The sequence below is a fragment of the Raphanus sativus genome, chromosome 9 (genome assembly GCF_000801105.2).
Source record: "Raphanus sativus cultivar WK10039 chromosome 9, ASM80110v3, whole genome shotgun sequence".
Classification (NCBI taxonomy): Eukaryota; Viridiplantae; Streptophyta; class Magnoliopsida; order Brassicales; family Brassicaceae; genus Raphanus; species Raphanus sativus.
Genome location: NC_079519.1, coordinates 26,758,297 through 26,774,267, shown reverse-complemented (window position 1 = coordinate 26,774,267; position 15,971 = coordinate 26,758,297). Strand labels below are relative to the sequence as shown.

At 32.0% G+C, this 15,971-nt stretch overlaps 3 protein-coding genes across 3 annotated transcripts in view; 2 read left to right on the top strand and 1 right to left on the bottom strand.

Annotated features, from left to right (window-relative positions):
* Positions 1-3,555, top strand: part of LOC130494562 (SPX domain-containing membrane protein At1g63010-like) — a 4,385-nt gene extending 830 nt beyond the window's left edge. Inside the window, exons 3-12 of the mRNA XM_056994463.1 lie at positions 619-683; positions 785-905; positions 991-1,302; positions 1,388-1,492; positions 1,562-2,016; positions 2,098-2,405; positions 2,485-2,675; positions 2,755-2,945; positions 3,047-3,180; positions 3,251-3,555. Of these exons, the coding sequence (XP_056850443.1) occupies positions 631-683; positions 785-905; positions 991-1,302; positions 1,388-1,492; positions 1,562-2,016; positions 2,098-2,405; positions 2,485-2,675; positions 2,755-2,945; positions 3,047-3,180; positions 3,251-3,489 (2,109 nt within the window). The 5' untranslated portion in view covers positions 619-630 and the 3' untranslated portion in view covers positions 3,490-3,555. The remainder of the gene's footprint in view (positions 1-618; positions 684-784; positions 906-990; positions 1,303-1,387; positions 1,493-1,561; positions 2,017-2,097; positions 2,406-2,484; positions 2,676-2,754; positions 2,946-3,046; positions 3,181-3,250) is intronic.
* LOC108823549 (DNA-directed RNA polymerase IV subunit 1) overlaps positions 1-15,971 on the top strand; it is a 39,050-nt gene that overhangs the window by 12,147 nt on the left and 10,932 nt on the right. The gene's annotated exons all lie outside the window — the stretch shown is intronic.
* LOC108835117 (homeobox protein HD1) lies at positions 4,515-8,525 on the bottom strand. Its single transcript, XM_056994466.1, has 5 exons — positions 8,111-8,525; positions 7,104-7,224; positions 5,791-5,990; positions 5,530-5,661; positions 4,515-4,898 (listed from the first exon to the last, which is right to left on the bottom strand). Exons 1-5 carry the CDS (start codon positions 8,390-8,392, stop codon positions 4,758-4,760), a joined length of 876 nt encoding a protein of 291 aa, XP_056850446.1. The 5' UTR covers positions 8,393-8,525; the 3' UTR covers positions 4,515-4,757.

Here is a 15,971-nt window from a genome sequence, read left to right as displayed (position 1 = left end):
GTGAAAAAAGTATGAATAAGCTGAGTTTTAATTGTTTCTTCAGATGATTTTTGATTTGATTTTAGTACTTTACTGTCCTCAGTGGTTTTTACCTGATATCGTATCATCTGAGCCAGTCATTCACTAGCTGACTTTCTTACCTGTATATTTGAAAATTGCTTTAGGGAAATTTTCTTGTTTTGATTTCTTTATTGTGTTTCAGCACTAACCCAATGCGCAGCAGTTCACAACCCATTTGAGGTTTTGCTCCTTTTTAGATGCTTACCTTAAACCTGTTTTGCATCAAGACCTTGAATCTGCTCTCTGTTAGCTCCATTGAGCAGGGCTTCTTGTGGGATTGGTTGATTGAAATCTCAGTGTGTATTATTAGGCCTTGGACAGGTTTGAATGTGTCAAATGTTGTTGGATCTGTTTTTTCTCTCTCCTTTCCATTTTAGGATTTAAAAAAAAACTGTTCTGGAATGCTATTGACTTGGATAAATATTATTACGTATCTGTATAAAATTCATTTCAGTATGACACACCAATTCTTTGTTTGCTTCCTCAAGTTGACAAAAACGCAAAATCTTTATATATAAGTGATATCAGGGTGTGTTCTAATCTCCACATTCTTCTCAGGCTCTTATTAAGATGGTGGCTTTTGGGAAGTATCTGCAGAGGAAACAAATCGAAGAATGGAGAGGGTATGCATCTGCTTATGACATCTCTGTTTTAGCCATATATTAAACCTTTAAGTTTATGATCTGATCATATGATTTTGATTGCTTTGATGATTCCTTTGTAGCTATTACATCAATTACAAAATGATGAAGAAGAAAGTGAAGCAATATGCTGAGCAGATACGAGGCGGATCTCAACATCCTCGCCATGTTCTGAAAGATTTCTCCAGGATGCTCGATACTCAAGTAAGTTAATTATTTATACATAGAGACTGTAAAGATGATCAGACGGAACTTGTTTAGATACTGAAACCAATTCATCATCTTGCAGATTGAGAAAACTGTCCTTTTCATGTTGGAACAACAAGGGTTGCTTTCAGGGAGACTAGCCACGTTGAGGGAAACGCATGATGCTGTTCTCGAGCAGCCTGACATATCAAAAATTGTGGAGCTACGAGAATCATACAGAGATGTTGGAAGAGATCTTCTACAGCTTCTGGTGTTCGTTGAGTTGAACGCCATTGGTCTTCGCAAGATACTTAAGAAATTTGACAAACGGTTTGGCTATAGGTTCGCCGACTACTACGTGAAAACCCGAGCTAACCATCCTTACTCACAGCTTCAGCAAGTGTTTAAGCATGTGGTAAATAAAATTTTTGTCTTACAGATCTTTCACTTGTTTCATCTATAGGGAATCTTTAATGTTCTTATGTGTATGGAATCTGTAGGGTGTAGGAGCTGTTGTTGGGGCAATATCTCGCAACCTTCATGAGCTTCAAGAACACGAAGGAAGTTTTTATTCAATTTACGACCAACCTGTTCTTCCTCTTCAGGTAAATAAATACATTTAAAATATTATATCACACATCAAGATCCTCTGTTTATTTTCTTAAACTCCGCAGGACCCAGTGGTTGAGGCAATTAAGACAGCAGTGGACAAGTTAACAAACTCAACGAGTTTCCTCAACTTCTTGGCACAACATGCTCTTATCATGCAAGATGATTTGCAGACTCCTTCAGAGGATACCATCGATGAGCGGACTTACCATTTCAATTCCTTGCTCCTGAACTTAGGAAACACATTCTTGTACATGGTCAACACATATATCATCGTCCCTACAGCAGATGACTATTCCATGAGCCTTGGAGCTGCAGCAACGGTTTGTGGTATCGTCATTGGATCTATGGCCGTGGCTCAAGTTTTCTCATCGGTTTATTTCAGCGCCTGGTCCAACAAGTCTTACTTCAAACCTCTTGTGTTCAGCAGCATTGCTCTCTTTATAGGGAACCTAATGTACGCGTTGGCTTATGATGCCAATTCCATGTGGCTTCTCTTACTCGGCCGTCTCTGTTGTGGGTAAGTTCAAAACTTTAATATTCCTATGGAGACGGTGTGAAAGAGGAAACCTTGTTATGACGACCCTTTTGAATTTTGCAGGCTGGGATCAGCAAGAGCTGTGAACAGAAGATACATCAGTGACTGTGTGCCTTTAAGAATCAGAATGCAGGCGTCAGCAGGTTTTGTGAGTGCTAGTGCTCTTGGAATGGCTTGTGGTCCTGCACTCGCCGGTTTGCTCCAAGTCAAATTCAAGATCTACAAGCTGACATTTAACCAGTCTACTCTGCCTGGGTGGGTTATGGCTGTGGCTTGGCTGTTCTATTTGGTATGGCTATGCATTTCATTCAAGGAGCCGTTGCGTGATACAGAGGATCAAGAAAGAAGCAACCCGAATGAAACAACTTCAGGTAATCTACTTTTTGATAGTAAAACTGTTCCTTTTACTGATTGAAACGAGTTTTGATTGGACTCTCTTGGATGATGCAGTGACAGAGAGAGAAGAGAATAGTAGAGCCGTGGAGGAAGGTCTTCGGAAGCCGTTGCTGATTACTTCAGGACTCAAGGTGGAAGACGAAGATGAAGAGGATTGCGATGAAAGTGAAGAGTCTGCAGAAGATTCTCGCAGACCTGCAAATTCTTTCGGTGATGCATACCGACTTCTTACTCCATCTGTTAAGGTATCTATCATCATCATCTTTCCCAACCATCCTTAGGAATGTTAGAAAGGTTATCTGACTGAAAGCTCTCCTGTGTCAGGTTCAACTGTTGATCTACTTCATGCTCAAATACGCCATGGAGATATTACTGTCGGAGTCTAGTGTGGTTACTTCATACTATTTTGGTTGGACAACAAGCTCCGTTGCCATCTTCCTCGCCTGCCTTGGCCTCACGGTGCTACCAATCAACATTCTTGTTGGAAGTTACATCAGTAACATGTTTGAAGACAGGTAAGTCTGAAACTTTATAGATGTTTTCTTCGTGCTTCTTGGTCATTGAATTCATATGAAGCTTGATGGTGTTTTTTGTGCGATCTCTGTCTCTATTGCAGGCAAATCCTTTTGACATCTGAGATCATAGTCTTTATCGGGATTCTCTTCAGTTTTAATCTGTTTGTTCCATACACCGTGCCTCAATACGTAATCTCTGGTCTAGTAATGTTTGTCGCTGCTGAAGTACTCGAAGGTATATACATAAGCAAACAAAACTCTTTTTAAGAACCAACTGATTCTAACGGCTTTTGTTTTGTCTAAAGGTGTGAACCTATCGTTGTTATCGAGGGTAATGTCATCGAGGCTATCAAAAGGAACATACAACGGAGGATTGCTGTCGACGGAAGCTGGAACGTTGGCTAGGGTTGTGGCGGATGCAACCATAACATTGGGAGGATACTTGGGAAGAAACCATCTCTTGAATGCAACTCTTCTACCATCACTTGTCATCTGCATTGGCTCCATTGTTGCTACTTGTTGTACTTATAACTCTCTCTATTGATATGTTTTTAAGAGATTTTGCTACCAAATTTTACAATATAGAATAAAAAAAGGGACAGTGTGTGTATGAGATCCTCTCTTTATTTGATTATATTTGTGATCATCTACTATGTGATGGTTGAGAAGTTTGTGTTTCAGTTCTTCGAACTATACTGTCTAACAATGGCTTAGTTGCAAATTTTGTTCATTAACCCATTGAGAACCATGCAGTATGAGGAACTAGAAGAGATAAACTTGTCTTGACTTTGAAACTCTGCAAGGAGTGGTGAGACGTGTGATATGATCCATTTACAAAGTGAAACGAAGAATCATTGAATCCACTTGGAAAAAGAGGCAATGAAGAAAAAAATATAAGACGAAAATGGAGCTAATGTTGTGGACCCTTGTAGTGACTTTTAATTATGTTTGTGTGGTTTATAAGTTGTGTGTTTATGTATAATTAGGGAAATCTTGATTATTTCAAGATATTTCAAAATCAATTCAATAACTAGGGTTTTCAATTCTTACTTAACTCAATAGTTATGTTCTTACGTTACAACTTCTCAGTTTCATAGATGAGGGCTACAACTATATGCTGCTTTTGCCTCTCTGAACCACAATAAACATCATGAACTTGAAATATAAAAATCATTTCAAAGCAATAGTTAAGAATTGATTGACTTACATTTGGTAATGATCCTAATTTAAATAATTCTCATAAATAAATCATTTTATGAATTAATAAAGTCTAAATGTTTTAACTTTATCAATTTATAGTTTTTTTTTAGTTTAGTAACAATAACTATATTACTAAAAACACAAACGATTTAGTGGTTGGATGTAAAATAAGCTAAAGCAAGAACATGATACAGTATTTTTTTTGTTAAAAAAGAAAGGGAGAACAATATGTTAATGATCACATCTCGTTATTACCAAATAACATAAACTGCATATATCATGTATGGTAAAGCAATGTAATTAGTATGAAGATGTATACTTAATTAGTAAGGAGAGATTGAGTTTGCGCTTTGATTTAAGCAAGTGAAAGAAAGTGAAAGTTGTTGTGATGAATCGCAGTAAAAAGTAAAACATACACGTATTGAATCACAATCCAATAACAACAAGTAAATCACTTAAAGAACAAACCTTTAAGTGGTTGGGATGTAAAATAAGCTAAGTACATGATATTCATAATCACACCTCGTTATTACTAGATCAATGGAATTATATACTGCGGAATGTAAGTAGCATATGTAAATGTAGTGGCAATTGTATACCAGTAATAAGAGATCAGTGTTTGCGCTTGGACTTCAAGGAAGTGAGGGAATGAGAGTTATTGTGCCAGTTCCTCTTGCGTTGATTAATGAACCAGTTGTTGATTTGCTTCAACTGTAATCCTGTCTCCTCCACCAATTTTGCCTTGTCGTCTTCCTGTTCAAATCACATCGGTCTTTTACATTATATAATTCGTTGTTGTCAGTTACATCATAGTTCTCAATCTGAATAGTTCCCAAAATATTATGACCGGCCCTAACGGTCAATATGGTTGATCCGGTTATATACTTATTAGTAAATTTCAATTCGTATGTAGAAGAGTATGTATGTGTGTTGGCTATAAAAAGCATGCATTGACTATTGAGTGTCCAAACTGAGCCAGATTGCTTCGTTGCGTTTACATTTGCATTTGTTTCATGTTATAATAATTAGAATATTTATTACATGAAATCGGTAACGTAAATGCAAATGCAAACGCAAACGAATAATTGGACCCAAATATGGGTGTTGGTTCGTACAAATATGAAAAATATACTCCCTCCGTTTCATATTAAGTGTCGTTTTAGAGAATTTTTTTCGTTGCAAAATAAGTGTCGTTTTAGAGTTTCAATGCAAAATTTATTAACTTTATTCTCCATTCTATTTTTCTATTGGTTGAATTATATTGGTAATGATGTTTTTATATTGAAAATATGCAAAACTAAATGCTTTCTTAATCCGTGTGCACAAGTCTAAAACGACACTTATAATGAAACAGAGGGAGTACTATTTAGTAATTAGTACTCACAGTAGGGTAAGGCCATTTGCAATGTTGTTGCCACCAATTTTTCAAGACAGTTGTTGTGTCTCCAGGCAATTTCCCAGCCCTTCTTTTCCTCATTATCTCTTCTCTTACATCTTCAATTCTTGATTTAAAACCCTTATCGAAAAAGGACAAATTTAATTAGAAGGAAACAGTAAATAAAACTTAACATTTTACCCAAAAAATCCAATAAAGTAGATATATAAACATACTATCGTGGTGACTCATAACATATCAATATTTTACCTGTTTGAGTTCGAGTTTCAGCTCTTGTCTGACTCTTTCCATAAGAGATCTTTCAGATTCAGTCGGAAGCAATGGACCAAATCCCGTCATATCTTGTCCCCCGCTAAAATCAATGCCGGAATTATCAGATGAGAAATCCATATGAAGATCGTCCTCATCCTCGGACATCGTCGCACCGGACCCTTCTCCTAATGTCGCTCCTACGGGAATAGAGAAAGTTTACACGATATGTTTACTCCGACAGTCCTACTACTAGGTTTAGAGGGATTAATTAATTGCCATGACAAAAAGTAAATATAAAACACATACACTAGACTACTACGTTGGAAATGTGACCGTGCTTGAGCATGGTTTAAGGCCAAAACTGCTTCGATAGCTTAAGGGATCAATACATTTTATAAAAATACATTCTATATTGATATACTATTGGTATTTGGTTTTAATATACATATTTGAGATCATGAATTCTAGCAGTTTGCACGCCTTTGATTTTATCTCTAAAGCTTTGGAGGCACTGAGGGCCATGGTGATCGGTTAGAATGTACGTAGCTGTAAAGTTTAGTCTATATAATTTTTGATGTAGATGTACCTACTGTAACTGTAAAAGTAAATGAAAGAAATAAATAAAGTTCCTACAGAAATATCTGTTTGGTTTAGAAAACAAGATTCCTACAACTAATTCCTTTTTTAACAAAAAATTGGCTTAAAAACTAATCATATCATGATCGATAATTTATATGGTTGTAGATAAATTTTATTTTCAAAATAAATTTCTGTTTAGAAATTTTCTACAAAATTTATTTACAAGATTCTCTAATATATTTTCTATTGGTTGAATATGGTTAGATGTATAAATAATTGAATTTTATTTTGAAAATATATATACAAAATCATATGTTTTATTAATTTGTGTGCATAGAACTATAACAACAACTAAATTAAAATAGAAAAAGTATAAGTTTTATGTTTATCGGCTGTTCATATCTGGTATAATAGCAAGGACCTTTTAGATACCTAACTCAATGGTTTGTAAATAAACTATTGTCCAACAGAAAATTAATTTTAGTTATTATATTTTATTTGGAACACTCTGCGTGGTTTATAACTTTATATAATATAGTATTTATTATTTTATATGGATATATATGGTTTTTATAAAGTCACATTTAAGAGATTTACAATGTACATATATTATTTAAAGTTAGTATTCTATATATTCCGATACCACTATAAATAAACTCCAAAAATATTAAAATTGAACTATTTTTTTTGATATTTTACAAACGAAATAGAAAATTTAGAGGACAAAAAACCTGTGAGAGAGTGGAGGTTGTTCTCAATTTCACGGCAAGCCATCACAGCTTCGACGGCATGAACCCTCACGTGTTGTTGAAGCTGTTCTTTGAAGCTACACAACACCATTACATATTGTGCCTGTATCCAATTTTTGTTATTATATATACATTACTATGAACATCCAATTCATTTATGTTCAATAAATATTTCCATATATATATGCATACACGCATATAAGTACGTCCATCTTGTGTGGTGTGTTTTGAGCGCTTAAATCACTATATAGCCTATTTCTACCCAATTTCAATAAATATAAATTCAAAAATTTAATATAGCAACTTACTTCCAAAACTGTAGTTGAGATATCAATTCTACTTTAATGCAGTTTCAAATTTTAGTATGGAGTAACCCGGCTTCAACCAACATGAATAATCAAGTTTAAATATATATATATGATTTAAATGTAATTACAAAGATGACATTGCTTACCAAAAAAGATGACATTTTACATTGACTAACTCTAATTAATTTAGCACATGATCATGAGACCACCTAAAGATATATCAGTATGTTTACACGTTATGCTTATGTTATGTATGTGTATATAATACGGAGAATATGTCAAGGTTTTCTGAAGATAGTATCTTCAAAATGCACAAAATTGCATGGAAATGACAGTTTAGTTACATCTTTCATAACATTATTCACAATTCACCTGAAATTCACAAGAATTTTATAAACATAAATTCCTTAAAAACATAATGCACACAAGATTGATATAGGTTTATAATTTCTCTCATAGTTAGTCCACTAGCAATCATTAACAATTATATCTTGAATTTCACAAAAATTCTGTAAAAGTAACCACTAAATCATTGGAAAAGCAAATTTTTCAAAAAGAAAAAACAATTTAACTTTTCATTCTTGCTCTATTATTAATCAATCTTAAAAAACAAAAACAAAGAACAAAACAAGTAATCAAACTAGGGACTAATTTCTACAACAATTAGTCTAATTAACGTACCAAGAAATTGTCGAGCTCTTGACGATCATGATGCGAGAATCCAACGGCTGTCGAAGCATAAGATCGGAGAAGATGATGAGAGTGAGAAAGCTGAGCTTCAATGATCGGAAGCTGGTCGATGGGAGTCGCCACTCTCAGACATGCCACGTGTGCGGCCAAAAGCTGCTCGTACATGGGATGTGTAGCTATCTCACCTTTCATTTGTCTATTCTGCTCCGCCGCCACGGCTGCGTCTCCTTCTCCTCCTCCGCCTACGATCATACCTAACGCTGCTTCTTGCATATTCTTGATAGAAGACGGAGAGCGAAACTCGGTTTTGTCCTGAAAACCCTGATTCTTCGACCTGATTTTGGTTGTACGATTAGAGAGAACCGAAGAAATCAACGTACGTATATAAAGCTGTTCTGGTTTCTTACCCCTTTATTTGTTTCCTTTTCACCTTTGTTATAAATATGTATTATTTATTTTTATTTATAATTATTTTTATTTTATAGATTAAATAATTTTTAAGAAAGAAATGAAAAAATGTTTCTGGTAGTGAAAACAAACAAAACAGTGTTTTTAGTTTTGATCCAATTGAAGGACTGGTCCGACCACCTCATATTAATGATCTTAATTCTGATTAGTCCATATCAGTTTTTATCTTATTTTTCCTCAACAGTAACTTAAACCGGTTTAGAGATACAAATATAAAGTTAAGATATCATATAAATGTAGTTGAGCATTTAGTACTGATATCTGAGTTATTCAGATCATTTGTTGTAAAAGAAAATTTGACTATCTGTGTTTTACTGCTTTAGAGGTTACATGACTAAAAAATGGTGAAATAAAGCTGTATCACATAACATAAGTCATAAGTAACCATATAAGTTTTAGATGAGTATATAATTGTATTTGTTCCATTGGATAGTACTATTAATTTGGTGTTGTTAGAGCAGCCGCAACGGTAGAATAATGTGAATCCTTAGCTCAAAAAAAACATTATAAAATGATGTGGGTTTCACTTTTTTGGTTTTGGTGCCCAACAAAACCTCTTGGAGTCTTTCTCTAAGGATCAATTCCTCGTCGGAACGTCACTGTGCGCGAGCTTAAGGGCTCTGTGATTGGCCTTCTCTCTTTTTTTTTTTTTTTTTTTAAATTGAAGAAAATAATAATAAAATAAGGTAAAAGTTACCTGGGTTATCGAGCCAAACGTGATACACCGTTGCTGCTGCTCTTAGCTCAGTTGGTGTAAGAAGATTAGGTGTGTCTACCGGTCCCGTCGTTAAAGGTAGGAAGATATTTTCGTTATCTCATCATTTTCATAATTTTCAACTAATTTTTAAGTTGAAGTTGTTTAATCACTGTTAGTTCTCATATTATAGTCAAGAGAAGAAAAAGTGGTGTTTTTTTCTGGTTAGAGAAGAAATGTACTTTAATTTTATGCATACAAAATTTAGGTTCATGAGTATGTATAGTTGTATAAAGCACGTTACCAACGTGTACTTTTTCATAACTTTACGTCAAGGAGATAATCGTGGAACCAAAGTAATAGCAGTTTTTAAATTTCGTCTTACCGAGTCTAGTTTGAAATTAAGAAACTAATGGAATATGGAACGATCAAATGAAAAGTCTGTTTTTGGACGGCAAACGAGAAGTCAATATGTTTTTCTCCAAATATGAGAAATTACTTAACTACACACACTTTCTTTTGGTATGATACACATACACATACATACATACATATATACATACATACATACATACATACATACATACATAAGAGCTTGTAGAGAGTATTCAACTAGGATTTTGAAGTGATTTATATTAAAATGACAAATTCACTATTATTCAAATATGAATTAAAAAGAATAATTTAGAATCTAGTGTTATTGAACTTGTAGTTTTATAAAACACTATGAAATCTACTATTATTAAACAAAATTTAAATTGAAGATTCTAGAGTACTTTAACTAATGATTTTAGAGTGGTTTGAGTTTTCTTTAAAATCTTATGTTATTCAACTAGGGATTTCTAAATACATGTTCAAATCTTCTGTTAGTGAATATAGAATTTATGTATAATTACTAAAAATCAATTGAAATCTTCTGTTATTCAAACAATAGTTTGTAAAACCTAAATCAAATCTACTGTTATTGAAAACAAATTTATTTTTCAAGATTTTGTTAGAAAAGAGAATTTCAGAAGACTTTACACCGTTTTTTTACTCAAAACAGGCACAGTGAAATCTCACCTCTACATATGTTATTTGACTAGATTTTTGAGAAAAAAATAACTTGTACGTTTAGAAAACTGTAAAAATATTCCAGATTTTTATGATTAAATCATTTATTTTTTTCTTTTCTTTTCTCTGTTATCAATTGTTCTCATTCACAGAATCTTCTCCTTCAGTAGCGTTGTAGCTTGTTTTGTTGGTTAGCACAATTCCACAGCTTCATTTAGTAGTATATAGAGAGATTCCTTCTCGAGTTGACTTTTTTGCAGGCGATGGATATGTTTACTCCTGGGGAAGAGGAATGTTCGGCCGTGTATCGGCACAGGTAGGGAGACGGAGGACCTTGCTCGAGTCGAGTTCGAATCCACAGATCGATCGGCCGCTCAAGTCGGTTGTATTGCTGCTGATGCTTTTCACAGTCTCGCTTCGTATGTCTGTTTCTAACTTTTTATTAGCATGTGCTGCTGATTTTGATTGTAAGTATGCTTTGAGTTGTATATGATATGACATAAGCTTGTTCGTATTAGCATTTGACCAAAAGAATGATCTGAGAAATTGGTGAATGTGAAAGATGATTGATACGTTTTTGTGTGATAAAGTATGGTTGGAGATGTAAGAGATACGAACGTAAGCTTGTTCGTGTATGTGTGTGCCTGTATATGATATAACTTTTGCTTGTTTTCTTGGTTAGAAATTGATTTTTATTTTCCAGAAGAAAAAATTCCCCAAAAAATTATAGGTTTCTAACTTTTTGTTGCCAATTTTTTTCCATTTTATTTGGTTTTTGACCTTTTGTGTTAATTCTGGAATTCGTGGATTTAAACCTTATGTTAAACTCAGAACTTCTAAAACACCAAAACACTCTGAAATCTAAAACACCCAAACACTGATTTTTAAAAAAAATCCAAACAAAAGCACCGAGATGTCTTATAAAGTCACTCTAAATCCCAGTAATGGTAAAATCCACAAAAGCATTTTACAATCATTAGTTCAATACATCCCCTAAATGTTTCTAAAGTGTTTGAGAGAAATTTTTAGTTATAAGAATAAAAATTCAAATCTCACTGTTTAATATGAAATTATAGAATGTTTTAACAAAAATCATATTAAATTTTCTAATTCTCCTATAATCATCTAAAACTCATTGAAAATTAAATCACTTCAAAATTTAGATTTAATACATCCTTCTTAGAGTCTGGCTGGTGTAACCGCAGCGGTTGCGGTTGTGGTTGCGGGAGTTTGCGGGTGCGGATAGTTGCGGTTTTAAGCGTTTTCTAGAGATTTGTACGACTGGTACAACTGTTAGAAATTGTTGCGTTTGCGGGATTCTTATGACTGGTAAACTACCAAACGCAACATCTGTTAAATAATAATTTAACAATATTTACATTTTAGATAATTATAAAAATATTAAAAATCATAATAATATGATAAATATAAAATTTATATTTATAAAATCATATTATTCAATTTTAAAAATTTATAGAAAATATTTAGTTTTGAATTTTTATAATATAAATTGAAATATAATATGAATACATTTTACAATTTCTATTATTTCAATTGAAAATTTTTATTGGATATTTTTAGTATTATTTTATTTATTCTGTTTTTAAAGAAAAAAAAATTACCCTCCCGCAACCGCCCGCAACCGCAAACGCTAGCTGGAACCAGCTTTTGATTTTAAGAGATTCAGAGCGGTTTGAAGCGATTTGTAGTGTTTTCTGTGATTGTTTCGAAACGCCAACAACCGCTATGAACCGCAAAAGCTGTATTTGCGGGTGGTAGCGGGAAAACCAGTCAGCCCCTTAATTTGCTTGGTTTGGTGAAACATTGGCTTATTAAAAGTTAAAAATGAGTATTACATATATCCTCTTTTCCATAATGAAATTTCAGATATTTATGTCCATAATATTCTTAGTTATGTACGTTCATTTCTATATTTGATATCTATATGTTTATCGTGTCCAGAATTGGATAATAATTGTGCAAGAAAAATATACGAAAATTTTATATTTAACGCCTAGTTAATTATAATATTACAACGATGAGAAATATTATATAGATTATTTTACAGCTGTTAATTCTACCACCATATGAAAATACATCTGACTGTACCCCACCAAACCGTACTATGAGATCTATGTTCGATGCTATGACAAGCACCATACTGAAATTTTTTGTAACTTTTTTTCCATAATCTACATAATTTACATTTTTTTGAAATTGAGTCTCAGAACTTTTAAACCATTAGTTAAACCGCTGGATTTTGGGAACTTCCACAATCCGAATGAATTTTGGAATCATAAATTTTGAAAATATGTGATCCACATCTATCTATAAATGATGCAGTTAGTTTTATTTATATTTAACAAAATTGTTCATTAACAATATATAGTAATACTAGATTTAACTAGAAAGCAACAACAATCAAAACAAGACGTAATGTATTACTCTCCATTTCAAAAATAGACATGTTCTAGAGAAAAATTTTGTTTTAAAAAGATACACTTTTTATATTTTAATGAAGTTTTTGTCAACTAATAATGAAAATTTGTAAAATTCAAAAATATTAATTTCATTTTTCAAAATAGGAAATATAAAACTACAAAACTATGCATTTATAACTAAGTGTTAATATGTTTTATTAAAAAACTGTAATTTTTTAAAAATATGTATTATTTTAAAACATATAGAATATAACTTTACAGTTTTACCGAATAAATTTATAAGACTGAGTTAGAAAATTCAAAATAGTTTTTATTACAAATTTATTTTTCAGAAAATGTCATATCATCGTTGGCAATAAAAATTTCAAAAATATCTTTATTGCTGGTTTTTTCTCCCATAACCATTAAAATACGGGTTTTGGTATATCTCCAATGATAGTTTCTATGTCATTATCAAAAATGAAGGTACACCATTTTCAATGTTAATTTTGGAAATTATCATTGGAGATATGTATCATTGTTAATGGTTTAGTGCTGTTAATATATTTATATAATTTAAACATCGAATTCCCACTTAGGACTCACTATTGTAAAATTTTAAACTTATAACAATATATTCTAATATTAATGTTAAGTTTCATGAACTTTTATTTATAAACAATTAACTATAAATGAATGTCCTTACAATATTTGAATATTTATTATAATAAATATCATTTTAGTTTCTACTTTCTAATGTGGATGTCCGGGAGAATTTAGTAGAAGAAAACAACAGAGTTGAAGTAGAGCAATAGCATAAGATTTGTGAATAAATTACATAAAGTTAAAGACAAACTATTAAAAGAATGAGTTTTCATTCTTTTTAATTAAATAGAAATAAAAAAGATACACGCCTCTACCAATAGGGAAACTATAATTTCCTTTCTCCCTTGTTTACAAAACAACTTTTCTTTTAACAACTGATTATATTAAAATTTTAAATTCCAATAGAGTAAGTCGGATATAAGCAGAGACTAAAAACCAAAAATAACTAAAACATAAAATAACTAAAACAAAACAGTTTTTTTTTTTATAACCATTGGGATCCCAAACGGTAAACTCAAACTAATCCCCACGAGATCTTCCATCCAGGTATGTATGGGCGGGAAAGTGGCCAAGACAACTCAAACTCAGGATGAACACTTCATCTAGAGTTCCATTACCACTAAGCCAAGAGCTCTTGGTTAACAACAACTTTTGTTTTACAAAATAAAAGTTATGAAATTAAAATATTCGTCAGATGTTGAAAATAAGAAAGAAACAATGATAAAGAGGGACATAGTTGGTCGAGACATACAAAATGGGACAGCATTGTCGTTGTCTTAAGTCTAAGATTTAAGGCACCTCGCATCTAAAGCAGTGTGTGGTCCTATTCGTATGAAAACTACTTCTCAACTATATAAATGCATTACAGCAAAAAGAAAAACTTATACAATGCAATCATTACCAAATAAAAAGAAGGGTAAAATTAGTGTTGTACAATGCTCATCACTAACTTATAGATGGGGTTCAGTAAAAAAAAAAAACTTATAGATTGGCTAAATAATATTCCAGTTTAGACTCTATTTGGGCCAATAAATTGACGTGTGGTTAAAAATAGAGATCTGAAAGGATCTCTTCTTCTTTGAGATAATTTCGGGGAAAATGTTGATATTAGCCTGTTCGGCGGACAAACGTATTTCCAATTTATAGATTACACTAATTATTGATGATGTTACCTTATAATTCATCGCTACATGATTTTCAGTATTCTTGCACAAATATAAATATTTATAAAATAATACATTACAATAATTGACAAATATTTTGATTTAAATCATTTTGTAGTTTATGTTTTATTTACTTTAAATAGTATTATTTTTATTAGACATAGTAGTTTTGGATATATAATATGTAAACAACTTGATTATTATTTGTGTATTTTGTATCGTATTTATTCCTCTAATTTTAACCATAATAATTTAGTTTTATTTAAATTTGTTATTTGCATTTAGTTTGGTTGTTGTCTTAGATTTGAAAATATAATTTGGTGTTCAAATTACATGAAGGAATATAAAAGAAATCTTATTTCATGCATATATATAAATTACTGTATATATAAAAATCTTATTTCATACAACAGATAATTCTCAACTGTTAAAGATGGTTTTGGAATCAGAAAAATGATCAGCATTTAAAAGCTATTTGGAAGACATCAAGACTTTAAGGAAAAAATTTATCAACTCAGAGATCATTCATGTACTTCGGGCGAAGAATCTAAAAACGGACAGTCTAGCACGCAGTGTTAGAAAACAACTGTCTTTCGTTGTTCACATGGATGCAGAGTTACCAGTGTGGTTCACAGAGACCGGATGAATTTGTGTTTTATTTGATGACAAAAAAAAAATTCATTTTCATTTATTAATATGTGAGCAAATAAATAAAATATAACTATAAATAATAATATATTGTTCTTTTATTTAGACATTTTATCTTAGGTATACAAAATTAGATTGATCCAGTTATTCATTTTGTGATTTATCTTGAGTGGTAAAAGGTAGTTTTACTAATCATCAAGGTTAATTTTGCATTTGATTGAATATGAAGTTTATTTTTGCGATTTTATTAAAATTTTAGGTTATTTTGACAACTTTTTTATCTGTGTGAAATTCTTCAATGATATTTTTTGAGAAATATGAAAATGTTAGTTTTGACAAAAGAAAATAGTCGGTCTTTAAAACTTTAACTAACAACAAAAGTGAAATATACATTGAAGTTCGCCTACATCTACTCTATTAATTTAGGGTCCTGTTTGAAATTTCCTTGGCATAATTGTTTTTAGACCTATTGAACATGTGTTGTGACTTAATTTTAAAACACGTTACTTATATTATTTTATATGGTCATCATTATATTAAACTAAATTACAATCTAATTAATAGATAAGCTTCGTTCTGACATCTTCTCATACAATTTTTAAACCCTAATTTCTTCTTCATCTTCAAGCCGCCACCTATGGAATTTTGGGATGTCTTTCTGAAAGTGACCCTTCTATCCAACACCTGTGTGGCCTCTTGCCTCTTCTATTGAGTGTTTCGTCAATGAATATCGTTTCATAAATCTTTTTCTTTTGAGATTTAAATGTAGGTTTACACTAGCTTATTTGTTCTTATTGATT

Bases quoted from the DNA above. Each gene is read 5' to 3' on its own strand.
- LOC108835117 (XM_056994466.1), bottom strand. From the start codon at position 8,392: ATGCAAGAAGCAGCGTTAGGTATGATCGTAGGCGGAGGAGGAGAAGGA. The intron at 7,225-8,110 runs GTACGTTAATTA...AATTGGATACAG, and splicing joins AAGAGCTCGACAATTTCTTG to GCACAATATGTAATGGTGTT. The intron at 5,991-7,103 runs GTTTTTTGTCCT...CTATTCCCGTAG, and splicing joins CAACCTCCACTCTCTCACAG to GAGCGACATTAGGAGAAGGG.